Here is a 21,434-nt window from a genome sequence, read left to right as displayed (position 1 = left end):
CCTTCTGCTTACAGATACTCTGATCTCTAGCTCTTTGGAACCTCTCCCATGGCCTACAGCTAGTGTCTGCATACTCACCTACGCAGCTCCCATCGGCTTCCTCAAACCCCACGGCACAAAGGCATCGGCCCACTGGTACCAGCCACTCGCCGTCAGTGCTGCAGTGCATCCTGGGGGGAGAGCCCACTTCTTCAGCTGCRTAGTCCACGCAGACCCCGGGCACTTCTGTCAGCCCCTCTGACCCTGCCAGCGTCTCTGGAAAGCGGGCCAGGCCCCGCACCGCCTCCGGGCAAGTCTTGTAGTACACTCGGACAGACACCATGGCTACGCAAGCCCCAGAGTTCTGGAAAGCTAAGTAGAAGCCCCGGCGAGAGAGCTTCCCAATGGGGCACACTTCTGTGTTCAGCTGCATGGCCCCCGACTCAATGTCTCTGCTTGTGAAACTTCTGTCTGCTGCCACAGTGTTGAGCTACATGAAAAAGAGAAAGACAACAGCTTTACCAYCTGAGCAGGCCACAGTAGCTGAGATACCCATGCCTCTCAAGACTCTCAYACTAAAGCCTTTTAGGGACCGTCTGGTCAACTGCTTCTAAGGCCACTGCACTGCATGCTTTCTTTGCACTTGAAAGAGGTGTTAATAATGGGGTAGGCATCTTTTCCTGCCTCTATACCTTCCATCATCTCTTTCAACTGCTTTGTACTCGTTCACTGGTCATCTACAGTACTCTGTTCTCCCCTGCCTCTTACAGGAGCATATCTCTTTTCTATGATAATTTTCTTTGCAAATTGYGTGCAGTGAGTTTTCAACACCACTCAAGAGTTCTGCTTTGAAACCAACCAAGGAATTACAGCCACCTGTTTTTAGGCTGTAGTTGCTGCAGTTCAGATCGTTACTGCTGATCCTTACACAGTACTCCACTGTAGGTACTTGGGTGAAAAATGCTCCCATGTTTTTGCATTACCACTGCCTCTGCAAACAAAGGAGGAGGGGGAGTGAGTGAGAGATACTTTCCATGCTTGACCAAATGGGAAAGACCTCTGTGACACCCTGTGACATGGAAGAGCTGGACTGCAGGTGGGGTGGTCTTTCTTCTTGGTGGGAGAGCCTGATAACTGATCCTCTCGTCCGCAGGCCCCTTCCCATTGTACGACACCACCCACTCCTTGTAGCTGGATGAGAGATGAAAGGATCTCTAGAGCAGCTGCATTTGGCAGTGGGATCATAAGGCATGTTTAGGAGTTGTGGAGGTATAACACAAATTCACGTTGTGGGCTGCAGAGGAGGTGGAGGAGCAATGGGGAGAGGAGGGAATCAGTTACTGCAGTCCTGCTCTGCCTGTGGTGGCCTTTACTACTCTTTGTTTTTTCATGACATCCCATTTAAACTGCAGTCAAAGGAAAGGGCAGTCAAATAATTTAGTTGTGTGGCTTCTTTTAGAGCAGAGCTGACTTACAGAATTTCCTCTGAAAAAAAAAAGATGTTTTCTACTCTGCAATTCCAGTGTTTCCATGGTAAGAGGGCACTAGGTTGATGAAAACAGCAGGTAAAATATAGCAGTGCTAAATACTTTCACACCAGGGAGCATTTCATTGTAGGAAGTCATCACCTCTAGGTTTATCAAATAAGACCCTGGGTCTTATAGGTCTTATATCTCATGGCAATCAGAGTAAAGGATCAGGACTGCTGAGACCTGAACTAGATTCTGTTCTTTGCTTGGCCTAATCATATTACCTAAGGCAAGTGAAATTCTTTTGGTTTCTGCTTTACTATTTCTAAAAATTGGTGTAACCATCCAGCCCTGTCACAACCCTTTAGAATCCTTTACCTTCATGGTGTCTGGTTAAATAAGAGGTTGRGCAGAACACAGGTCTGATCTCATTTGAAACCTCCTGTGCCTCCTGTGGCAAAGAGTGCTCTGAGCATCACAGAGGGCACTGGGGGTAAAGTTTAATCTAAGGACAACACTTGCTATCCATGCCCTTCCCCAGATGCTGATTCTCCTGGCCTCTCCCAGCCAGCAAGACACACCTAGCTTAAGCTGAAAGATATGACAAGTTTAAGCTGAACAATATGACTCAGTCTTCACCTCCAGCAATACGGACCTTGGTGAACAGCGGGCGGCGGAACTGGATCCCAACGTCTTGTTCAGACTCCATGTAATAGAGATTGAAGGTCTCTTTACAGGTCACCACTTCACCTTTGAAGCTCTTGCAGTCCCTYACAGTAAATTTTAGTTCCACGTAAATGCGGGTGGCTGCCTCACCCCGATAAATCCAGTTGGTGCGAAGCCAGTGATCRGTGTCACCCTCGGAAAGCACACTGCAGTCCTGGTACATATAGATCGGGGTACCATTTATCATCTGCTGCACTTCGCTCCACTGCTCCCAGGGGAGAAGAAAACACATATCGTTAGACAGATGCGAGAAACAAGTTTCACTTCAGATATGACAAAATTTTGCCTAAAACTCAATTCTTACATAGGGTTCAGGGCTCAAAGCCTGGCCAGCTAAAAGGTCTCTTTTAATCAGCATGGTCTAGAGCCCCATGGCTGCCTAAACTCTGTACACAGGGAGCAAAGAGGATCCTGCAATTACAATCTGACTTAGATGGACCGTTGTGCATCCCCTTCATTGTCCCTTGGTTCCAATTTATTACCTTCATGCACTGCCTTATCTTGGAGATTGAGAAAAAGACCCACTACTCCCATATACTGGCCACTTCTCTCTGCCACAGTTTACATTCAGAGTGTACAGTAGGACCTACCAGACCAGGACTATTATCTGCCTTTGGAAATAATGCACAGCATTTGGGGATAAGAGAAAAGATGGCCTGGCATAATGGGAAAGTAAATTACAGAAGGACTGTACCAGAGCAAGCACTCATTAACTTGGAGTTCACGCTTCTTTAAGTGGGATATTTTGCAAACCGTAATTTAACTTTTAAAACTCAGTTGATTTTCCTGACTTCATATTGCATYTAGGTTCTGCATCTTCCCCAGGCAAATAATGGCTGAGAGGAGGACATGGGCCCAGCTGGTTATATGACCTCACTAATAGTATTTGCATGAATTCAATTAAGTTTGTTACTGATTTTAACACACATTTTTGCTAAATTTTAGGTGATTCTATGGGCTTTTTTTTTTCCTTACCACAGGTCAGATACAAAATGCAAAGAACATTCTCTTTTGAGTAACTCACACATGAGAACTGAAAATTTGGAAAACAAGGTTTTGTCCACAGGGAAAATCACCAAGATCCTTTTCCCCCCAATGCTAAGACTGCCTTTCTCATTATGCTTTAAATGTTTAATCAAATTCAATTGAAACAAGTGCCCACATAGGTATTGGCACAAGTTTAAGCATCTTGGTTTTAAATCACACCCCAGGTTAAGATGCAATTTAAACAAGGCCTCAGTCTCCAGTTACTCTGGACATGTCAAATCTAATGGGCTGAGCAYGAAATTCACACATTTCTTCAGCACCAGCACCTCCTGTGCTCACAGCACAACAGCTTGTCTCCCCACAGGCCAGGTCACTCTGCTAGTGCAATGTAAGAGATGGACCCACAGAATGCCAAAGAGGCTCTAATTTTATGCCATGACTTAGAACATACCTCCTACACAGCCCCAGTCTGAAAAGTATTGGAGAGCTTTCTCCAAGCCAGCAARCCCTGCTGGTAGCACAAGCTCCTCTCTGGATGATTTCAGCCTTTTACCTAAGTGCATACTAGCAGKCTCCTCCCAGGAAGTTCTGTGGATGATATCTATGTGTCCCTTCTTGTTCCCTCTTTTCTCCACATAATTAAGCTCCAGTGTTACCCCACCCTCTTAATCTGATCCAGCTGGCACAGACCTGCAGCACACAGGATTTACACTTATTTCACTAACTGGAGGTCAAAGAATTTATGATGGCAAAACAAAGAAAGAGATGACAGATCAATTCCAGTTGATCAACCAGAAGAGGCAATCACTTAATCACCTCTTGCAGTCTTTAATTGAAAATCTTCTGAAAAATGCTACAGAACTGAATTTACAACACATCCTGAAGTATACTGAAGTAGAAGAAATTAAGTTAGAAAGGAGAATAAGAACAAAGTAGCTTTCATAAGAAACTGCAAATGTTAAGACTGGCTTGTAGAAGCATTTTTGAATGTACGTCTGCCTCTACGGAGCTGATGGGAAAAACATAATTGCATTTGGAGGCCGAGTTAGACAACTTTCCATTAGCAGTTTATCCTAAGGCAGTACCACAGACAAATGGTACTGAAAATGGTTTTTGCATGTCTCACCGAAAGACATGAGCTGTTATGGTGCATGTCCTGAAAATATATTTTCAAAACCTATGTGATACAGGACCAAAGTTTCATTTTCAATGGTGACAACTCTAGCAAAAAAACCCAAAAAACACCTTTAAACTCTACTGCTGTAAAAAACTCCAACTGCTAACCCCTGTATTTCTCAGCTCATCTCAGCCCAGCTACTTCCAGACTCAGTTCTTCAGGGCAAAGATGCTTGGCACTGACTATTGCACAGTTTCATATGCAGTGTGGTGCAAAGAAATAACAAGGGAGTCAGACATGTTTTTTCTAGACTGTACTGCTCATGGGTAAAGGAAGTAAAATGAGGATATTATTTATGCTAACAATACAGAACTATTGTTAAATATGCTTCTGACTTCGTTTCATTATTCAGTGAAGCTTTTAAATTCAAAGTAGTAGAGGAAAACTGTTACATTACAACATTTAATGAAAGGGTGATGAGCCCAGAAGTTGCCAGGCAACTGTCTCCCATCCTCAAAGAATCTGCTGCAAAATCAAAATGTATGCCTCTGATTTTTAATGTAATGTTCTTAATAAACCTGTGTGGTAAAGTCTGGCTCAATCAATATTAATTACCTGGCTCTCCAGTTTTTCTGCCAATGACATTGAATCAACCTCCTTTGATAATATAACTTTCTACCCACTTCATTTCAGACACTGTTGCCTTATTCCAGTTATCAGTTTGGCCATAGGATGGGCAACATTCTTCTATGAGAAGCAGGGAACAATAATCRTCAGATTTCCTCATATTGGCAGTGAGTGAACTTGTAACCACAAGTTTTGATATGAGAGAAAACCTCCTCATGAAATTCAGAATCATAAAAAGATTTGGGTTGGAAAGGACCCTTGGAGATCATCTAGTCTAATTCCCTGCTCCAAGCAAGCTAAAGAGTTCTTGAACTCTTTAAGTGTTATTAATTAAAGCACCTTTTAAACTCTCCTCTTTTTTAAGTTAAAATCTGAACTGTCTTTAAACGAGTCTTCAAACTCTTAAAATCTTACCGAATTCTTTAGAAGTTGCTAGGAAAACAAATACCAGTTCATTCAGGAGAGTGCCATAACTTAGTAACTTGACTTCCCAAAAAGTCTGAGGAGGTAACCATTTGATTTCAGAACAAATGGGTGTCCTGTACTTCTCTCACAGGCACTTAGTTCCACAGGCTTGTTCTTGAAAGTCTTGGTGTAGTGGTGTAACACAGACCAAATAATTCCAGCATAGCAATTACAGTCAAGTGAATGACAACCTCAAAGCAAAGGTACTGTGTCCGTAACCTCAAAACACTGTAAGTTCAGGAAAAAGGAAAGCAACTTTCCTCCCACTGGCTGGATTCATTCAAAGAAGGCTGTCTTTATAAAGGCCATTCAAGATGACTTGAATGACAGCTTGGAAGGGCACCAATAGATATTTGTAGTAAACAGTATTGGTTTGGTCTGCCATGTGAGTAAAAATCCAAAGGTAAGATAAGATATATGCCTTTTAATATCTGCTTTGATTAACTCTGAGATGATTATACACTTGGAAGCTCTGAAGCCTACAGAAGGCTTACTCTGCTTTTTCTGTATAATAAGCCTTCTCTGGATTAGGTTTGTGTCAAGGATACTATCCAGGACAAGCTGTGATTCCTCCATCCATTTGTGGGCTACTCGTCCTAGGATCTACATCAGGTGTAAGATCGAAACAAACTGAGACAGTTTGCACATCTTGGAGCCACCATCTGAGGCTTTCCAGACAWCAATGAAGTTTCTTTTGGTTTTAGCCATTTTCAGGTGGGGAAAAAAAAAAGCAGACAAGCTTTTTATGTTGRCAAATACAAATTTCATCCCTGCTAACAAAGAGGTAGGCTACCAGTTACAGAGGCAGCAGGCTGTGACAGTATTGAAAATTGTTAGGCTCAGACTGGGGTCAGGAGAGCTTGTGATTCGCAATAATATTGTCTCCATCTACAGCTTGCCAGGGATTTCCCCCATCTCCTTTCAGATAAAAGCCTGTCTGCTGTGACCTCTGTCTCATTTGCTTTCACATTACCTTAGCACAGTGACTTCCAATCTGTGGTCTGCAGACCCCAAGGAAAGGCACAGCAATGTTTTTGAGAGACTTAGAGAAGCAAAAGCAAGCCAAGCATCTTGCCAGTAGGCTCAAACTTACTAAATTAAGATGCATGTCTCCACTGGAAAAATTAATAAGAGTTCCTACTGGAAAAGTTAGAGTTCATATGCCAAAATCCAATAACTTATATGATTTTGGGTTAGAAAATGTCACTGAGATGAAAAGACCAGCTAAGTTAGTAAAGCCAGCTACAGTGTACCTGTGTGTAGCAAGTGTATCTCTCATTTAGTTTTCAACAGAATTGAGAGGCCATTAAATCTCTTCCTGAAGAAAAATTGCAGGGCCCCAAACCAGCAATCTTTTTCAGCAACAACATGTCACTGGAGAGCCAAGCCTGCAACCACCTAGCAGAAYATGTGCCATTGTACAGCTTTTATCCCCACGCCATGGCTGCAGTCTTGCCTGTAGAGTGTCTTGACTTTTGTATAGCAGCATTTGAGTGCTCCCATGACCAAAAAATCTGCCTGGAACAGAACCAGAGTTGAAGGCAATTACAGCTGTGCTACAGTCATAGTGTAGTTTCCTCAGAGGAAAGCCAGTGACAAGASAGGCACCTTGCTGGCACCTGTTGTGATACGCTGAAGAGCTTCTCTTCAGCTAAAATACATCAGACAAAAATTTGTCAGGAGGCAAGCTGAACCAGCCAACCAAACATAGCATCACCACAGTGGTGTATTCCAGAATTGAAGTTTCTATGACCCTTCACTGAAAGTTTCTCAATACTCTTTGAAGTTCTTTTGCTGGTGTGGACGACAATTTAGATGACGATGATGAAAGAAACTGTGGTGACATCTAGACACTTCATGAATCCTGTAACTTTAAATCTGAGAACAGCTGAGGCTGCTCTTACTTCTTTGATCATTTGGCTATGGTCAGGCAATTTAAATTTCATCACATCATCATGGAGCCTTTGACACAACTGAACACAGACRTTTACTTATCTACAGTATCTTTATGGGTGGGATGATGTATTTTTCCCCCACAATGATCCATTGGTTATTTTCAGGGAGGAGCAACTCCATTATGTAATTACTCGTTCTTTAGGGCACTAGCACATAGGTCTCCATCCCACCCATGTCCTTCAATTTAACTTGTACTCACGCTCTTATGGGAAGATAAGGTGTTCACGTGAGACACGGAGCTCCAGTGCATTGATTACAGAACCTGTTTATCAAACCCAGGTTCTGCCRTCTGCTCATTCTCTGAACTGTCTGACCACATTAAGGTCTTGCATGAAAACAGTTCTGGTCACAACAGATGCTACTAGATGAGAGATAATGATAAGTCCAACATGTCACCCAGCTGGTTTGGAACACATGTTTTGTATTTACCTATTTTGCTAACACTTGCTAACAATACCAGTAACTACAAAAAGGACAGGAGTAGAAAATTAGATTGTACATCTTAAGAATTCAGAATTCATGGCTAAAGCCATATTACCAATCAAGCAAATGTTAACTCTTGTGTTATTTTTGCATTACATTGCATTGCAAATTGAAGTGATTTTTTTTCATTTTTCTGAGTTAAAGGGCTTTATATTAAAGGGCTGTGGTTTTGTATAGTGTRTCAAGTGTAATTCTAGTGTTTGCAGAGAACCTGGAAATTAGTCTGATGGTGATGGGCAATACTTGCTCTGCTTATGTAAGTTTCTTTTAAAGATAGATCAGGTGGAATCCCACACAGGGAAGGGGTAATTGTGCCTTGATGATGATCACATCTTCCTGGAGTAAAGAAGCTGCAGGAGATGGCACCCTGAAAGTCGTGTGAGGAGCTGGCAAGGTTCAGGTCAAGCAAAAAGAAGCCAGAAACTAGACCTTAAAAACACTGGAAATAACCTTCTGAGAAATAAATCCTGGGAATATTTTTCTACAGATCTGCCTCTGAGATGGTATCACAGTTCAAAGCATAGGTTCATCCTTCAAGGACACAGCAGGAAACAAAGAATGTAAAGCCTTTACTTTCTAATTGCTTGCCTGTGAACTCACCAGTATTTTAGTTGGTATTATAATAAAAGTTGTTTTGTTCGTGTTTTCTGTTTGTTTGTTTGGTTGGTTGGTTGGTTTTTACTATTATTATTATTATTATTTTAAATAGCCTGTTAGTCTTCCTGGAGGACCGTGCTGTAGGCAGGTTAATCTCCAAGCTCCAGCTGACTTGTGCTGCTTTTGTGTTGACGTGAGGAAGTTCAGTGAACCTTGTCCACTCATTCAACAGCTATAAAAGAGTGAATCAGCTTTCTGAGCTGCTAGGCAACTGCGCTGTCACCATCATAGTGCCCAAGCAGCTGTGGTGATGAATGTCATGGCTGTACAGCATCTTCACTTTGGCTCCGAATGTGCTCTTTTCTGCCCTTCAGGTCACAGCATTGAGTGCACTGGCCAAGATTGTTACTTGAGTCTGTGGCAGTGACTCCATCCTAGGCTGCCTAATTGGCGTCTCATGCAATCTGGCCTTCCCTGCAGCTGCTACACTTCACTTGTACTCATCCCACTGTTTTGTACTCCCCCTTCTCACACATCTGAATAAAGTATATCTATGTATATATAACAATTTTTTCCCTTCTTTTCCAAACCCACACAAAGTCATTTTCAAATAACAGGATATCATCAACATTTATCTCCACCAGTCCCCAGATCAATAGCAGCATGTCATGTCAGGATACAAGCCTGAAGCCAGAGCTGTTGAGCTGTTCCCATTTCCCGGTAGTTGTTGACTTTACTAAGCATTTGTCCCTTGTTTCCCTACAGACCCTGTGCACYCAGAGGAGCTAATCTCCTACTCCTGATACTTTAACTGAGAGCAGTGAGGTGTACATTGCTACTCCACTCCAGCTTCAGAGGTGATGGTACCCCTCTGAGTTAGCTCCTAAAGGATATACAAGGCCAACAGTTTTGGGAGGATGTGTGCAGAACAGCTTTTCTGATGGCTGTTTTTCAYACCACCTTTGGATGCTAGAAAAAGCTGACTGGCTGAGACTCTTCCAGGTAAGACTATCTGAGTAAGATATCAACAAGTCTGACTAAGCGAATTCCCCAGGTTTAATGAGAAATGCTGTGCTAGAACTGCTTGCAGGTTGAAGGTTGTGTGCCCCACAGCACTATTTCCTTCGTGACCAGGCCTATCTGTCTGACCAGAAGTGGTGGAAACAGAAACCAACCAGTATCAGCTGATACCCAAATCTGGGACCGCTGAGTCTGGTGGAACACAACCTCACCTTGCTAGAACCTGAAGGTATGTAAATGTTATGCTGTGGTCAGTGATACAGAAGTTGCTGACAGGCCACAGGTACTTGATCTAGTATATTACCTAAAAATTTAAGTGTAGATTCTGAGCTATGCCTGGGCTTTAATGGGACAACAACAGCATTAAAAAAAAATCTGATTTTTGGCTTACTCAAATTGTATTCACATAGCTTTGGCAGCTACTATGGTCATAATTAACTTGCTGGTGGAACATGAGGTGCAGAACTGAGCAATAATGATGTCATTTCCAAAGTTTGCAAGTGTTTTGGAGCCACAATAGTTGTAGTTGTAATTCATTGACAGCCTTTGGGATACTTCAGGCCACTGGCATTAAATGCCCATCTTTGGTCCTCTTTGAAAGTGGACTCTGGAAAAGCTGAGCAGATCAAATGTCATGCACTGAGAAACTTGGTAGARAGCTTGAAATGGATAGCAATGCTCTGAGGTGTGTGTGGAAACAAATGAATATGGAATAGGCAGGAAAAGAATTATGTCCTCTACATTACCATGAACAGAAGGTTGAGAACAATGGCAGCCTGGAAAGCAGACTAGCAAAGTCATTTGGAAGCTTTAATAATGCTATGATCCATGCAGGAATATTAGTTGGGAAAAATAAGCTCCATAAACCAGCTACAAGGTGAGAACTGAGTCTTGCCAAACTTTTAATATGTAATAAATATGACACAATTTGGCAGCAGCAGAGTTCATGTGATTCCTGAAATAACACAMATCCAATTTAAAAACAAAGTCACCATGAAAAAGGACCCTTTTACAAGCAAAGACAGCTGTAGAACTGGGGAAAACACATCTCCCGAGAAAACACAGCAGCTAAAAAATATTAAAATGTGTTTAATTTACAATTAATTCAACAATATAGAGAAGCCCAGTGTGCAGCATTCTCCAGCACAAATGACTTGGAACTTAAGAAGTCACATGTATTCATGGRAGTATGACTGGATTATGTAAATACTATTCACATACACAAAAATTTGAAATTCTGGATAAAAGGAAAATTTCAAGATAGGCCCACAAGCTGGGAGGGAGATAATCAAGCATTAAAGACAAATACTGGATTGCTCAGTATGTTGTATTGTAGGCCTACATAAACTGATACAAAAAAAAATCCATAGAAATAGATATTACATTAAATTATTAAAAAAGATATCAAAATATAAAATCATGAGGACATTTTGTGCCTGGGCTGAAAATTCAGGCTCAGAATTCTAATGAACCAATAATTCTAAACTATGACACAAACACAAAGATTTAGGTGGGAAAGAACCTTTGGGTCRCTACTCCAATCCCCTGCTCAGAACAAGGCTCCCTTCAAAGCCAGTCTGGGTTGCTTAGGGCCTTGTCTGTTAAAAGCAAAATACAAGAGGATAATGTGATTCCTCATCACAATCTGTTCAAAGCTGATGCCATTATATTTGAAAGAAAATTAGAGATTAGTAAGTTTTTATACTGTTATTTTACAAGCTGCCAAGAGGTGACACTACTATGTCTGATAAATGAATTTGTTCATGATAGGATTTGAGAGGTCCTTTTTGAACAGTTTCAGTGATTTCTGAAACCAGTTCAGGTAGCTAGGCWGTCTGTGCAGCATGAGGAGTCTTAAAGAAATCTGAGAGCAAGAAAGTTCTGTACTCCTGACACCTTCAAAGTGGCCATCATTGGCTCTGTAATATATGCTAAGAGGTGGAAATCTACCACTAGTACTGTCATACACCTCTCTATGCCCACCTGGTGTTGCTGTGGCAAAGCTTCAAAGCCAGAAAAGAATTATCAAGATATACATTAGATGAAGGAGGAGGGGGGTGGTGGGTGGTAAGGAACTGCAGTCTGCCTTTTTAAAAGCCTAGTTTCCAATAGACACCTGAAATGAATGAAACCCTTTCTAAACAGCTACTACAAAGCAAGCTAGCACAAAGCTTTTAGCCAACAAAATTCTACAGACATTTTACTTAAGGTAAAGAGACTTTCACTCCAAGACTACCTTTTAGCYTAGGCAAGAAGCTGGCTAATGTAGTACCTAAGTTCTGAACTCCTMAAGTGCTCCCCAAAACTGAATGGTGTTCCCAGGCTGAGCCCATGTTAACAGGAGCATTGTCTGCACTGGATACAGCCACAGTCTGACCATGGAAGAGCCACACCTGGCAAGCCACTTCATCCTCTGTCATTGGCTAGACCTGAGGAGAAACAGAGGTATAGTTCTGCCTCCAGAGACTTGGCCAGCCTCTTCTGGGCTATGCCTCGGGGGCCTTGTCCATATAAAGCATGAAAATTCCCCACAGCAAATTCCTCCTCTGTGCGATAAGTATATTGACACAAATCCAGCTCACTGATAGGAGATCTCTGGCATCTGAGGTTAGGTACAAGTAGCAGTGTTAACATGAAATACACCCTTCAACTGTGTGTGCAATTCAGCTCTGATGTTTCCAGCCTGTTACTGATCAACCTAGTCAGATTAGTCAGTTCTAATCTTGGCTCTTTTTTGTCAAAAATGTTCTGAATTAATTTCTGTTCTTTTTTGAACATATTTAATACTTTATTTTGAAGGAATAGTTTCAGAAACACCTGTTCAAAGTTCTGATTATAAATGAATCAGCCATAGTTTCCTTTTTGCTTGTGGCAATTCGTTAAGACTTCCACCAAACAGTTATTGGGAAATGATGTAATTAGACAAATCTCCTAAAAAGAATTGCTCTTGAGAAGTCAATGAATCTATTTTTCACCCTCTGTTGTTTTATCAGTCATCCGTATCCTGTTAGTTTTTATTTCTCTTAGGTCATGTTCTCCAGCATTTTCAAAAATTCCCAGTTCCAATTATATTTTGAATGCACATATTTTAAAAAGCAAACATAGCACAAGCAGAAGGATCTGCCAAGTCCTCACACTGCTGTGAACCTACTGTGCAAAACTCAGATGTYCTGTGATAAAGGCTGTGTTTTCTTTCTATCAGGTATTTTTTTTAGCATGCACTTTTCAGTGGGTTTTTCCAAGCTTTTSAAGAGGAAAACTTCATCCTGAGCATGCCTGGAGCCTAGAATTGGGCTAGAAATTACCACACAGACAATTGATGAAAGAACAAAGGGAACAATGGGCAAAACATGATCTACATTTATATCTCACTAGGGCACCTGTTTTGAGTACGGTGTAATAATACTAATAATAATAACCAAAACAGCTTTACTAATGAAATGCAGTTTTGCCAGTACAGGAGAAYCTCACTGTCTGGCTCTACTTCACCCAACAAGGCTCCCGGGAGGACAAGGCGGCTGGGGTGGATTTAAACCAGCCACAGTGCACTACAGAGGAAAGCTATGAAAATGAGTTTGGAATAGGCTGAACCCAGGTCTGCTTTAGAAGCAGGAAAGGGGAAGACTCTCCACAGGAGAGTTTGGGACTTGCTACAAAGACCTGAGTATGGATGAGGAACTGAAACTATGTATTAACATATGTCCTTCTAATTACAGCAGTGCAGTCCCTAAATTCCCTTTTCTTTGTGCCTTCCTTCCACCACTCCCACAGCACTGCTGCTACAAAGGAAACCACCTTCACTAATGTAGGTTGTGACACCAGAGGGACAGCTTAACTGTACTTCATTCAAAATATCTGCACTTGTACAAAAATAGCTGAGAGTTCAGCTGTCTTTCAGGGTCCTGTTTTGCAGGGGTTTCAGGAGTACATTTTGAAGTACTTCCAACAACTCAATTTTACAGTCACAAAATAAAGGGAAATTTCCCTCTCATTGTCAGCTGTGTGGACCAAACACCACAGCTTGGTGTAAAAGTCCTAGAATCTTGCAGCCCACCCACAAGGGCAGATTGCTGGCCTATGAGTTAACAGTTATTTCTTTAGTCAGCAGCTGCATTGTAATGTAATGTGTTTCTGATTTCTTGAGAGACACTCAGGCAGAAATACTTTTGCTCTGCCTATTTGCCTGGAAAAAAAAAAMCAAACCATGAGATTTATGTGTAACTTGACAGAATGAGAAACTGGGTGATGATTTGTTTTGGTTTTTTTTTTTCCTTTTTCTTCATTGCTTTATTACTTCGTGGAAACAGTACATTTCAAGGATCTGATTAATCATACTGGATGTAAATAGGCAACAGAAGAGCTACTGGAACCAATGAGGCATCAGTCCCTAAAAAACTGGCTAGGGGTGAGGCTGCAGAGGTGAAGGGAGAGAGACTTATAAAGCATAAAACGTCCAGGAGCGGGTGGAGCCTCAGAAGCTCGATTTCCAGAGGTAGGGTGCGATTTCAACGTGGATTATTCTTTTCTATCATTTAGCCATCCCAGTGGCTCCCCTTCCCTAAATGTGCATACTCACCCCTACTTCTGGAGGGTCTGGAAGCCAGCCCAGTTCACCCTGTGCAGTGCTTGTGTCAAGTAGATCCACTAAAAACCAGAAGAGGGGGAAAAAATAAATCAGTGACCCAGCTCATTTGGTCCACAGAGTGGTTTCATCCTTGTTTTGTTAAGAAGGAAAAGCCTGCATTTCCTCTCTCGACCCCCCCATCCTTTGAAACCTTTCACTTTCTAAAAGCATGACTAGAKGAAGAATGGAAAGATACATGATAGGGGGCACCTAGTCAGGACTTTAATGTTTTTACTGATATATGAGACCYCCTCCTACACGCATCCAAAAAAATGCAACCCTGACAAATTTTATCACTTCYTAAAACTGCCCCAAAAAGGAAGAAGGAGGCTGAAGCCTATTCAAATGGGAACCAGGCATTAGCAGCTGAACACATCTTTCCTTGGAATAGGAAGGCAGCAGACTAAATGGATGAAGAGGAAGGCAATCAAATAAATTAACAAMACAAAAGATCAATCAGTGTCGCCTGGGGGAACTATTCAGTACTTGAAACACAGTGGGAAAGTACAGAGGCAATGTGAAGTTATAGAAGGGACTTTCCATTGTCACYGTACCCAAAAGCCTTGAGATGCATCAGTTGTGCAAATTGATAAGCCCCCCAACTTTTGACYCAGACTGTCCACCAGTTGATGGTGGCCTAGAAATCGTTTAACCCTCTCCTCACCTACAGACTTTTTTTTGGCTGGGACATTAAGAGAATAATGGCTCTGGCCATAGCATGGCCACCTCCTGCAGACTGCTGTGTTAAGCCTTGCTGCTGGAGTCGTGTGACAAAGGAGAAAATCATTGGTATGTTCATTTTTAGCCCTCAAAAGAGTATGAAAATGTAATCACAGTTTGGACCGAAGTCTTGAACTGAAGGCATGTTAAAAATGTATCACTTTGGAGGCAAACATTGAGAAAGCAGAGGAGCTGGAATAAGCCCTRCTGCGGGATGTGCAGCTTCATTCCTGCCTTTGGGTCTGCTGATGCTGCCAGAACAGACTGCTGGTTTCTGTGCACCTATCGAAGTCCCAGCTTGGGAACACAGGAAACAGGAAAAATTCTTTGGATTCCCTTTTAGATTCCTGTGGGTGTATTCAGAGGGGTCGTTTCCAAACATCTCAGAAAAGAATTTGGGGGTGAAAGGTAGGAGTRGGGAGATTTTTAAATGGCATTTAAATAACCAGGTTTCCTCCCCCTCATCTGACTGTTTTACAAAAACTCYCTTCCAACTATAAGTAATAGTGTAAAGTGCAGATCAGCAAGAGTCCTGTGGAATGAGGAAGCAGGCTGTGGGCCCAGAATCAGAGATAAGAGGGATTGCGCTGCTGTTCTCACCTCTGAAACACCCTTTCAGGATTGGGAGAAGGGAAAAGCAGGGATCCAKGTTTTGCAAGTTGGAAGTACTCACAGTATGGTCATATGGCAAAACCTTCCTAGCCACAGACTCCCTGTCCAGACAAGGCTCCTCATTCACTTCCCCCMTACTCCCAATCTCTCTGTTTGAGATAATATTCTTCTGTGGTTAGCTCCAAAAACTCCCAGGGTGAGGCAGCCTGTCCTGCCAGAACCATCACCCAGATAACATCTATCCCATCCCATCCTCTTCAGGACTGAAGCAGCCATRTGGACTGTGAGAGGGGCTGCATGGCAAGCTCTAACAGAGCAAGAGGGAAGGACCTCAGAAGCAGCCAGGACAAGGAACCTGGCAGAGCCCATGTGCCACGCTCTGCAATGGCAGCTCTGCACTCTCAGCAGTGGCAGCTCCATCATCTGCTGAGTGCCCACTGGAGAGACAGAGCCCATTGCCAAGAAATGCCCCTCAAAGTGCATCCCACAACAGGGATTCTCTGCAAGAAGGAAGATTGGTCAGTGAGACTACAAACGCAGAGGAATACAAGTACTTAGGGGCTACCAGCTCTCTGGCCCACAGCCTTGCTGCAAGGAATCTCACRTGGCTGTCCAGCCACAGGGGCAGAGGTGTCCCCAAAAAGAAGAAAGGCTTCAGATAAGAGAGGACGCTGGGAAAATGAGCTGTTTTCCAGATAGACAAGTTAAGGAAGAGTGGATCACAGACACAGCCCAAATGAGATGGCTGAGATAGGGGAGAAGCTGGCAGACAGGTCCCTGACTGCTACTGCCAACTGTGGGTCACACTCTTCTGGAAACCAAAGCCTGCCTGGTGCCATCTGATATTACTTCTCACCCASGCTGGTCCTCTCCACAATGTCTGCCAGCTGCATCCACGCAGCTGGATCCTCAATAGAAACGTGCTTGTCAAGGACRCTTTAGAAGATCACTCAGCACTTGCAGATGAGCTAGTGGCTGAACTGCCAGTTATGACAAAGTCCTCTCAATTGAGTGCCTGGAAAAGCAAAGGAGGACAGTCCTTGGGATGGAAAAGCCCCAACACCTCTTGCTGTACACAACAGAAGTCCCTGGCCAAGAATTAACTGCAGGAGAAGGTAGGGAACACAGCAGAGATTTACACTTCCCTCTCCTCTCTATTAAAAATTACCATTCTCCCATGTTTCATAACCACTGTGCAACTACCAAGATGGAAGGGAAAAAATCACTACATCTAATAAAAGAGAGTAAGTGGTACAGAGAAGGGAAACATGGAAGCCTGAAGAGATGGAAGAGGAAATTTTAAAGCCCAGCTCCGTTTTCCGGGACTAGGGTAGGTAAGAGACCGATTAAATGACCGTCCGCTTGCTTACAAGGGTTAACTCCCAAGAGGGCTTTCTGAGGAAACTGCGGGGGTGTTGCCAGAGGAGGGGAGAAACTTTCTGAGTTTGTGTTTAAACTTGTTATCTGCAAGACTCGTATTTGAGGGAAACAGGGGRAGAATTTTCTTGGATCTCTGGATATGCCGAGGCATTTGTGCTTCAACTGGGAGAGGTGAAGAAGGGGGAGAGCATACCTGGGCTCGTTCACTGAGCCACCGAGATTCGGATGGGGTTTGCCAAGCCTCGGACCCCCCACACCCGGCTGCCCTTCCCTGCCACCGCAGTCCCTCTGAGGTGTCCCTGGAGCCCCAGGTGCGTGGGCCGGATCCCATTCCCTGCCCCTTAGCGAGGTCGCTGTCCCAGCGCGCCCCAGCCCAGCCCTCCAGGCAGAGGGACCGGCGGCGGGTCCCACGCTTACCTTCTTTCCCGTGCGCCTCGGAAGGCAGGAAAGCCCAGAGGAGAAGGAGCCCGAGGGACAGCTCCATGCCGCCGCTGCAGGTGCTCAGCCCCAGGCTGGCCGGAGAGGGGGCCCGGCTGGCAGCCCCCGCCGGCTCAGGCCTGCGTGCCCGGGCTGCTGAGGGCAGCGCATGGGCCTCTCCCGAGCCTCCCGAGCGCGGCGCGCACGTTGCACAAGCGCCCGCCTGGCCCTCGGTGGTGATGAAAGATCAAGGCGAGTGGGTGGAGAAGCCTTACTGCCTTTACCTGTTCTAAAGGGGCTGGTCACAGACTTCCCATCTGGCAGGCAAATAAACCCACCTTAAAGGCAGCCACCTCTTTCCTGGGAGCCTCCCTCCACCTTTGCTCCACTCCCGTAAGAGGCTCCCGATTGCCACCTCCTGGGCAGCCCTCGCCATCCTTCCCGCTCCCGCGGGCCCCGGCAATGGCTTTAAACTGAAATTTTAGGAAGAAACTCTGCAGGGTGGTGAARCGCTGGGACAGATTGCCCAGGGAGATTGTGGCTATTCCATTCCTGGCCRGGTTGGATGGGGTCCTGGAGCAATCTGGTCTAGTGGAAGGTCTCGTTCCAACCCCCATGGCAGGGCAGTTGGAAATAGATGGTCTTTAAGGTCTCTCCCAATCCAACMCATTCTGTGATTCTGTGATCTGTRATAATGGGGCTAAAACCACTGAGCCATCCTCACTGTATATGTTTAGGAAATCCATCTATACACAAGGCCCATTTCACTGCCAAGCATGTCCCAGAGCGGCAGCTGTAACAATTTTTCTGACAGAATTACTGKTTTTCATTTAAAATGAGCACCTCAGCATTGACAGAAGGTGCCTGCTTTTCAGTGGAAAAAAAAAAATAATGGGAGAGGAAGCAAAYTAGAAGGATTCTTTCTCTGTACAGGAAGACCTCATGGGACATTTAGTTTTATTCCTGAGGGACATAAATGTAAAAGAACTTGYCTTCATTCTGTCTCTTCTGCCATTCCTCAAGGATGTTACTCCCACCCATACACAGCTATTACAGCCCTCCCCGTAAAATACAGGTGGTATTATTACACTTACTCTTGCTGTATGGCTGCATTCCTTCTGCTGTCTTCCTCCTCCTCCCCACAGAAGGCTAAAGAAAGGACCTTGTCAGGTTGCTTAGAGAGGCTGGGGGATCTCCACCCTTGGAGACATTCCAGATTTGCCAGGACACAGCTATGAACAACATATCCACCTCTGGARTCAGCCCTGCTCTGAGCATGTGGGACTATGGACTCTCTGCAGCCCTTGCGTCTCATCTTTCAGTGAGTTCTGTGATTCTCAAACCATGTACTTTGGGAAAGCAAGGTCTATCCCAAGACATCTGAACATAGGCAAGAGAAATTTCAGAACAAATAGTTACAATACTAAGCTTTAAATTTTAAGTAGCACATGAAGTAAAATATAGGCGCAAATAATTCAAATATTAATGCATTCAGGRTAGTTATATTTTGAACTTTTCCAGTTTAATCCTGTCTGAAGTTCTCTTTCTCAGTCCACAGTGCTAAGTCTCAAACTTTTATGCCCATGTTTTCCCTGCCTTTGAATGAGTCTCATTACAGGATCATTCTTGTGTACAACCCGTACCTTGAGTTTACRGTGGGGGAAKGTATACATTTCAGTCTTGTGTGCCRTCTTCAGTCTGTGATGTAGCAATGGGGCAGATAGACCACAGCTAACTTCTGTGTGATGGGGCAACATAGGCAAGTGAAATGGGGAAGATCCATTTGCAGTTGGAGGATAAGGCTCTAGGGTAGGCCATGAGCTCATGTCTTTCCTCAGGCAAAAAAAAAAATCACTGTTGAGGCCTAAAATTYGGTTCCTTGGGGCTACCAGAGTTTGCATCTGCAGAATCTCAGAAGTGATGAGCTCTGGAGTGAAGACTCTTTGAATGCTCTGTCTCCATTTCATTGGTGTGCAGATACTCAGAACATTTGATCTGAGGAGTAGGMAGGAAGAAATTTGCTAGGGCTTTCTGGAGAAGATGGCCTAAAAAATTTACTTTCTTTATCTTTTCCTTGTAATGTTGGCAGATGGGGATCAGAAATCGGGGTTTTCTGGATAATGGTGATCAGAAATCATATGTATTGCTTTGTGGTTTTTTTTTAGATTGGAGATTATCTAGTGTAGCTCACAGTCAGAATGTGTACAATGAGAGTGAAACAAAATACCATCTAATGTTACAGCAGGTACAGGATCTGAAGAAAATCTATAAACAAGTGGGAGCACACAGAAGTGGAAACACCAAATGCCTAGAACTTTGCTGATATCTGTAAAAAGAAATTTCACAAATCTGCTAATTTGCTTTCCCATGTGTCCTGTGCACCAAAATGCGGATCCAAAGGGAAAAAGAGGGAATATACACAGAGGTTGTGGCCAGTAGAGTGATTACCACAGGTGCAGTTTCATACAACTCTGCTCAGCATTTCACTGACAGTGTTATTCTGTTTGTGCATCACAAGTTTGGATTTTGTCTTTGGAAATTGTTGGGCAAAACTGATTCCCTGAGTGTCTGGTAAAAAACACAAACAAAAACATGAACAACAAACAASTAAAACAAACAAATCCCAAACAAAAAAACAAATAAACAAAACTCGAAGAACTTAATTAAAAACATCTTTTTATGTTTGCTTGCAATCATATTCTATGGTTTACGTGTCCACAGGCTCTCACTGTCATGGTTTCCCAGTGAGCAAACTCTCTCTGGCATGCATTTTGGTGCTAAGAAGATAACTGCAGCTTTTAAACTCASTCTCAGCATGTCTTTGGGTTGAATCTCATCCTGTCTCTCTTGTCCCTCTGAGTGTTTCTGAATTGCCAGGCATATTTTTTCCTTCCATTTCCCATTATCTTGTTTTGAGTATCACTGTGATTAGGTATCCAGCTGGAAAGTATCACCACACAACACACCTGGGCTCTCCTCCTACAGATGTGTGGGCTTGTGGCGAGGGAAGTGAGGAGGAAGGCTCTGCACCAGGTCTTGTTTTRATGTGCTGTTGGGAAAGTCAAAGGGCACTCCCAAGGCTGAGTCGGGACGTGCTTCTTTTGAACTGCAGTTCAGACAGAGCTGTCTCATATGATTCTTACAAATTGTTTACTGTGTTTGCCGCTCCTCATATTTTAGAAAGAGTTTCACCATTGTGCTGTTAAATGTTCTTACAGATGATGAGTGAAACAGAACCTAGAAACAATCTCTGGAGTTTYTCACTTGGTATTACTTCCCAAATTGCCAAAGCCTCCTTTGATACTGATAACTTGAATACATGCATCCTGAACTGGCTTTCAGTAAGGTGTCATAGTAAGATAGATGTCTAGATCTTCCAAAGGCCTCAAAAGCATTTGCAACAAGCCCCTCTTTAGTCTAAAGAAGGAACTTGCTCTTGTTCTGTGGTCTCTGATTCACTCCTTTTATCCACTACCTCTACAACTTTAAGAATAATCTATGACAGGTCAGTAGAGCATAAGATATGCTCTGTTTCAGTGTTTTATTCCCTGTAGAGAATTTGTGCTTTCTCCCTCTTTTATTCTCACCTGCATGACCACAGTTAAATATTCTAATGTTTCATTTTTATCTTGGAAGGTTTTCTGGCTCTAGTCCTCCTGCAATTATCTTAGAATATTTCAAACAACTGACTTCATACTGTTTTTCTGCAGAAAATACACTCCCACCATTTAGTGGTTTAAGCTGTCAAATTATTTTTGTATAGGGACCTTTTTCATTCAGAAACTCAGATTTTATTTTAAAATAAAATATTTAAAATGCTGATGAAGGAGCACAGGTGACTCCTCTGGATCAAAATGCAGCCATCCTTATCTCAGAGACCTGTGGACCTGACTGCACAAGTAGTCAAGCTGGTTATCTTTCTCCCTTGAGAAAAATAACAAGAGCAAGGGAATGAATGAAGCTGACAGAAACAAGGCGCAGATCTGGGTTTTCATACCCAGAAAATGGGACACTCCCTTATTCTTCYTCATATACGCAGAGATAAACACCCTCAAAGATGTACAAGTTTTGCCTGAAAGGCCCGGAGCTCCCTGACACAGTTTTGGGGTTAACCCTGCAGTGAGGGTGTATTTGGGCTGAAGACCTCCAGTCACCCCTCAGTCTTTTGCTCGTTCAGTTTACCACTGGTAGATGAGCCATCACATCTTCTTCCACCTGGAATGGAGACTGTTCCTTATTGTGCTCCAGTCAAAAC

The 21,434-nt window shown here is 43.3% G+C and overlaps 2 protein-coding genes across 2 annotated transcripts in view; one reads left to right on the top strand and one right to left on the bottom strand.

The window, feature by feature from the left end:
- The window catches only part of EPHA1 (EPH receptor A1), a 34,236-nt gene extending 16,750 nt beyond the window's left edge, over window positions 1–17,486 (bottom strand). Inside the window, exons 1-4 of the mRNA XM_057368251.1 lie at window positions 17,180–17,486; window positions 14,003–14,070; window positions 2,104–2,379; window positions 79–469 (exon numbers count right to left, since the gene is read on the bottom strand). Coding sequence (XP_057224234.1) covers window positions 79–469; window positions 2,104–2,379; window positions 14,003–14,070; window positions 17,180–17,246 — 802 coding nt within the window. The 5' untranslated portion in view covers window positions 17,247–17,486. The remainder of the gene's footprint in view (window positions 1–78; window positions 470–2,103; window positions 2,380–14,002; window positions 14,071–17,179) is intronic.
- The window catches only part of LOC130574825 (epidermal differentiation-specific protein-like), a 42,472-nt gene continuing 37,216 nt past the window's right edge, over window positions 16,179–21,434 (top strand). The window contains exon 1 of the mRNA XM_057368296.1: window positions 16,179–16,497. The gene's annotated coding sequence lies outside the window, so the exon portion shown is untranslated. The remainder of the gene's footprint in view (window positions 16,498–21,434) is intronic.

The sequence above is a fragment of the Malurus melanocephalus genome, unplaced genomic scaffold (genome assembly GCF_030028575.1).
Source record: "Malurus melanocephalus ecotype Western Australia unplaced genomic scaffold, MMel_1.1 scaffold_89, whole genome shotgun sequence".
Taxonomy (NCBI): domain Eukaryota; kingdom Metazoa; phylum Chordata; class Aves; order Passeriformes; family Maluridae; genus Malurus; species Malurus melanocephalus.
This window is presented reverse-complemented; position numbering and strand designations above follow the sequence as displayed.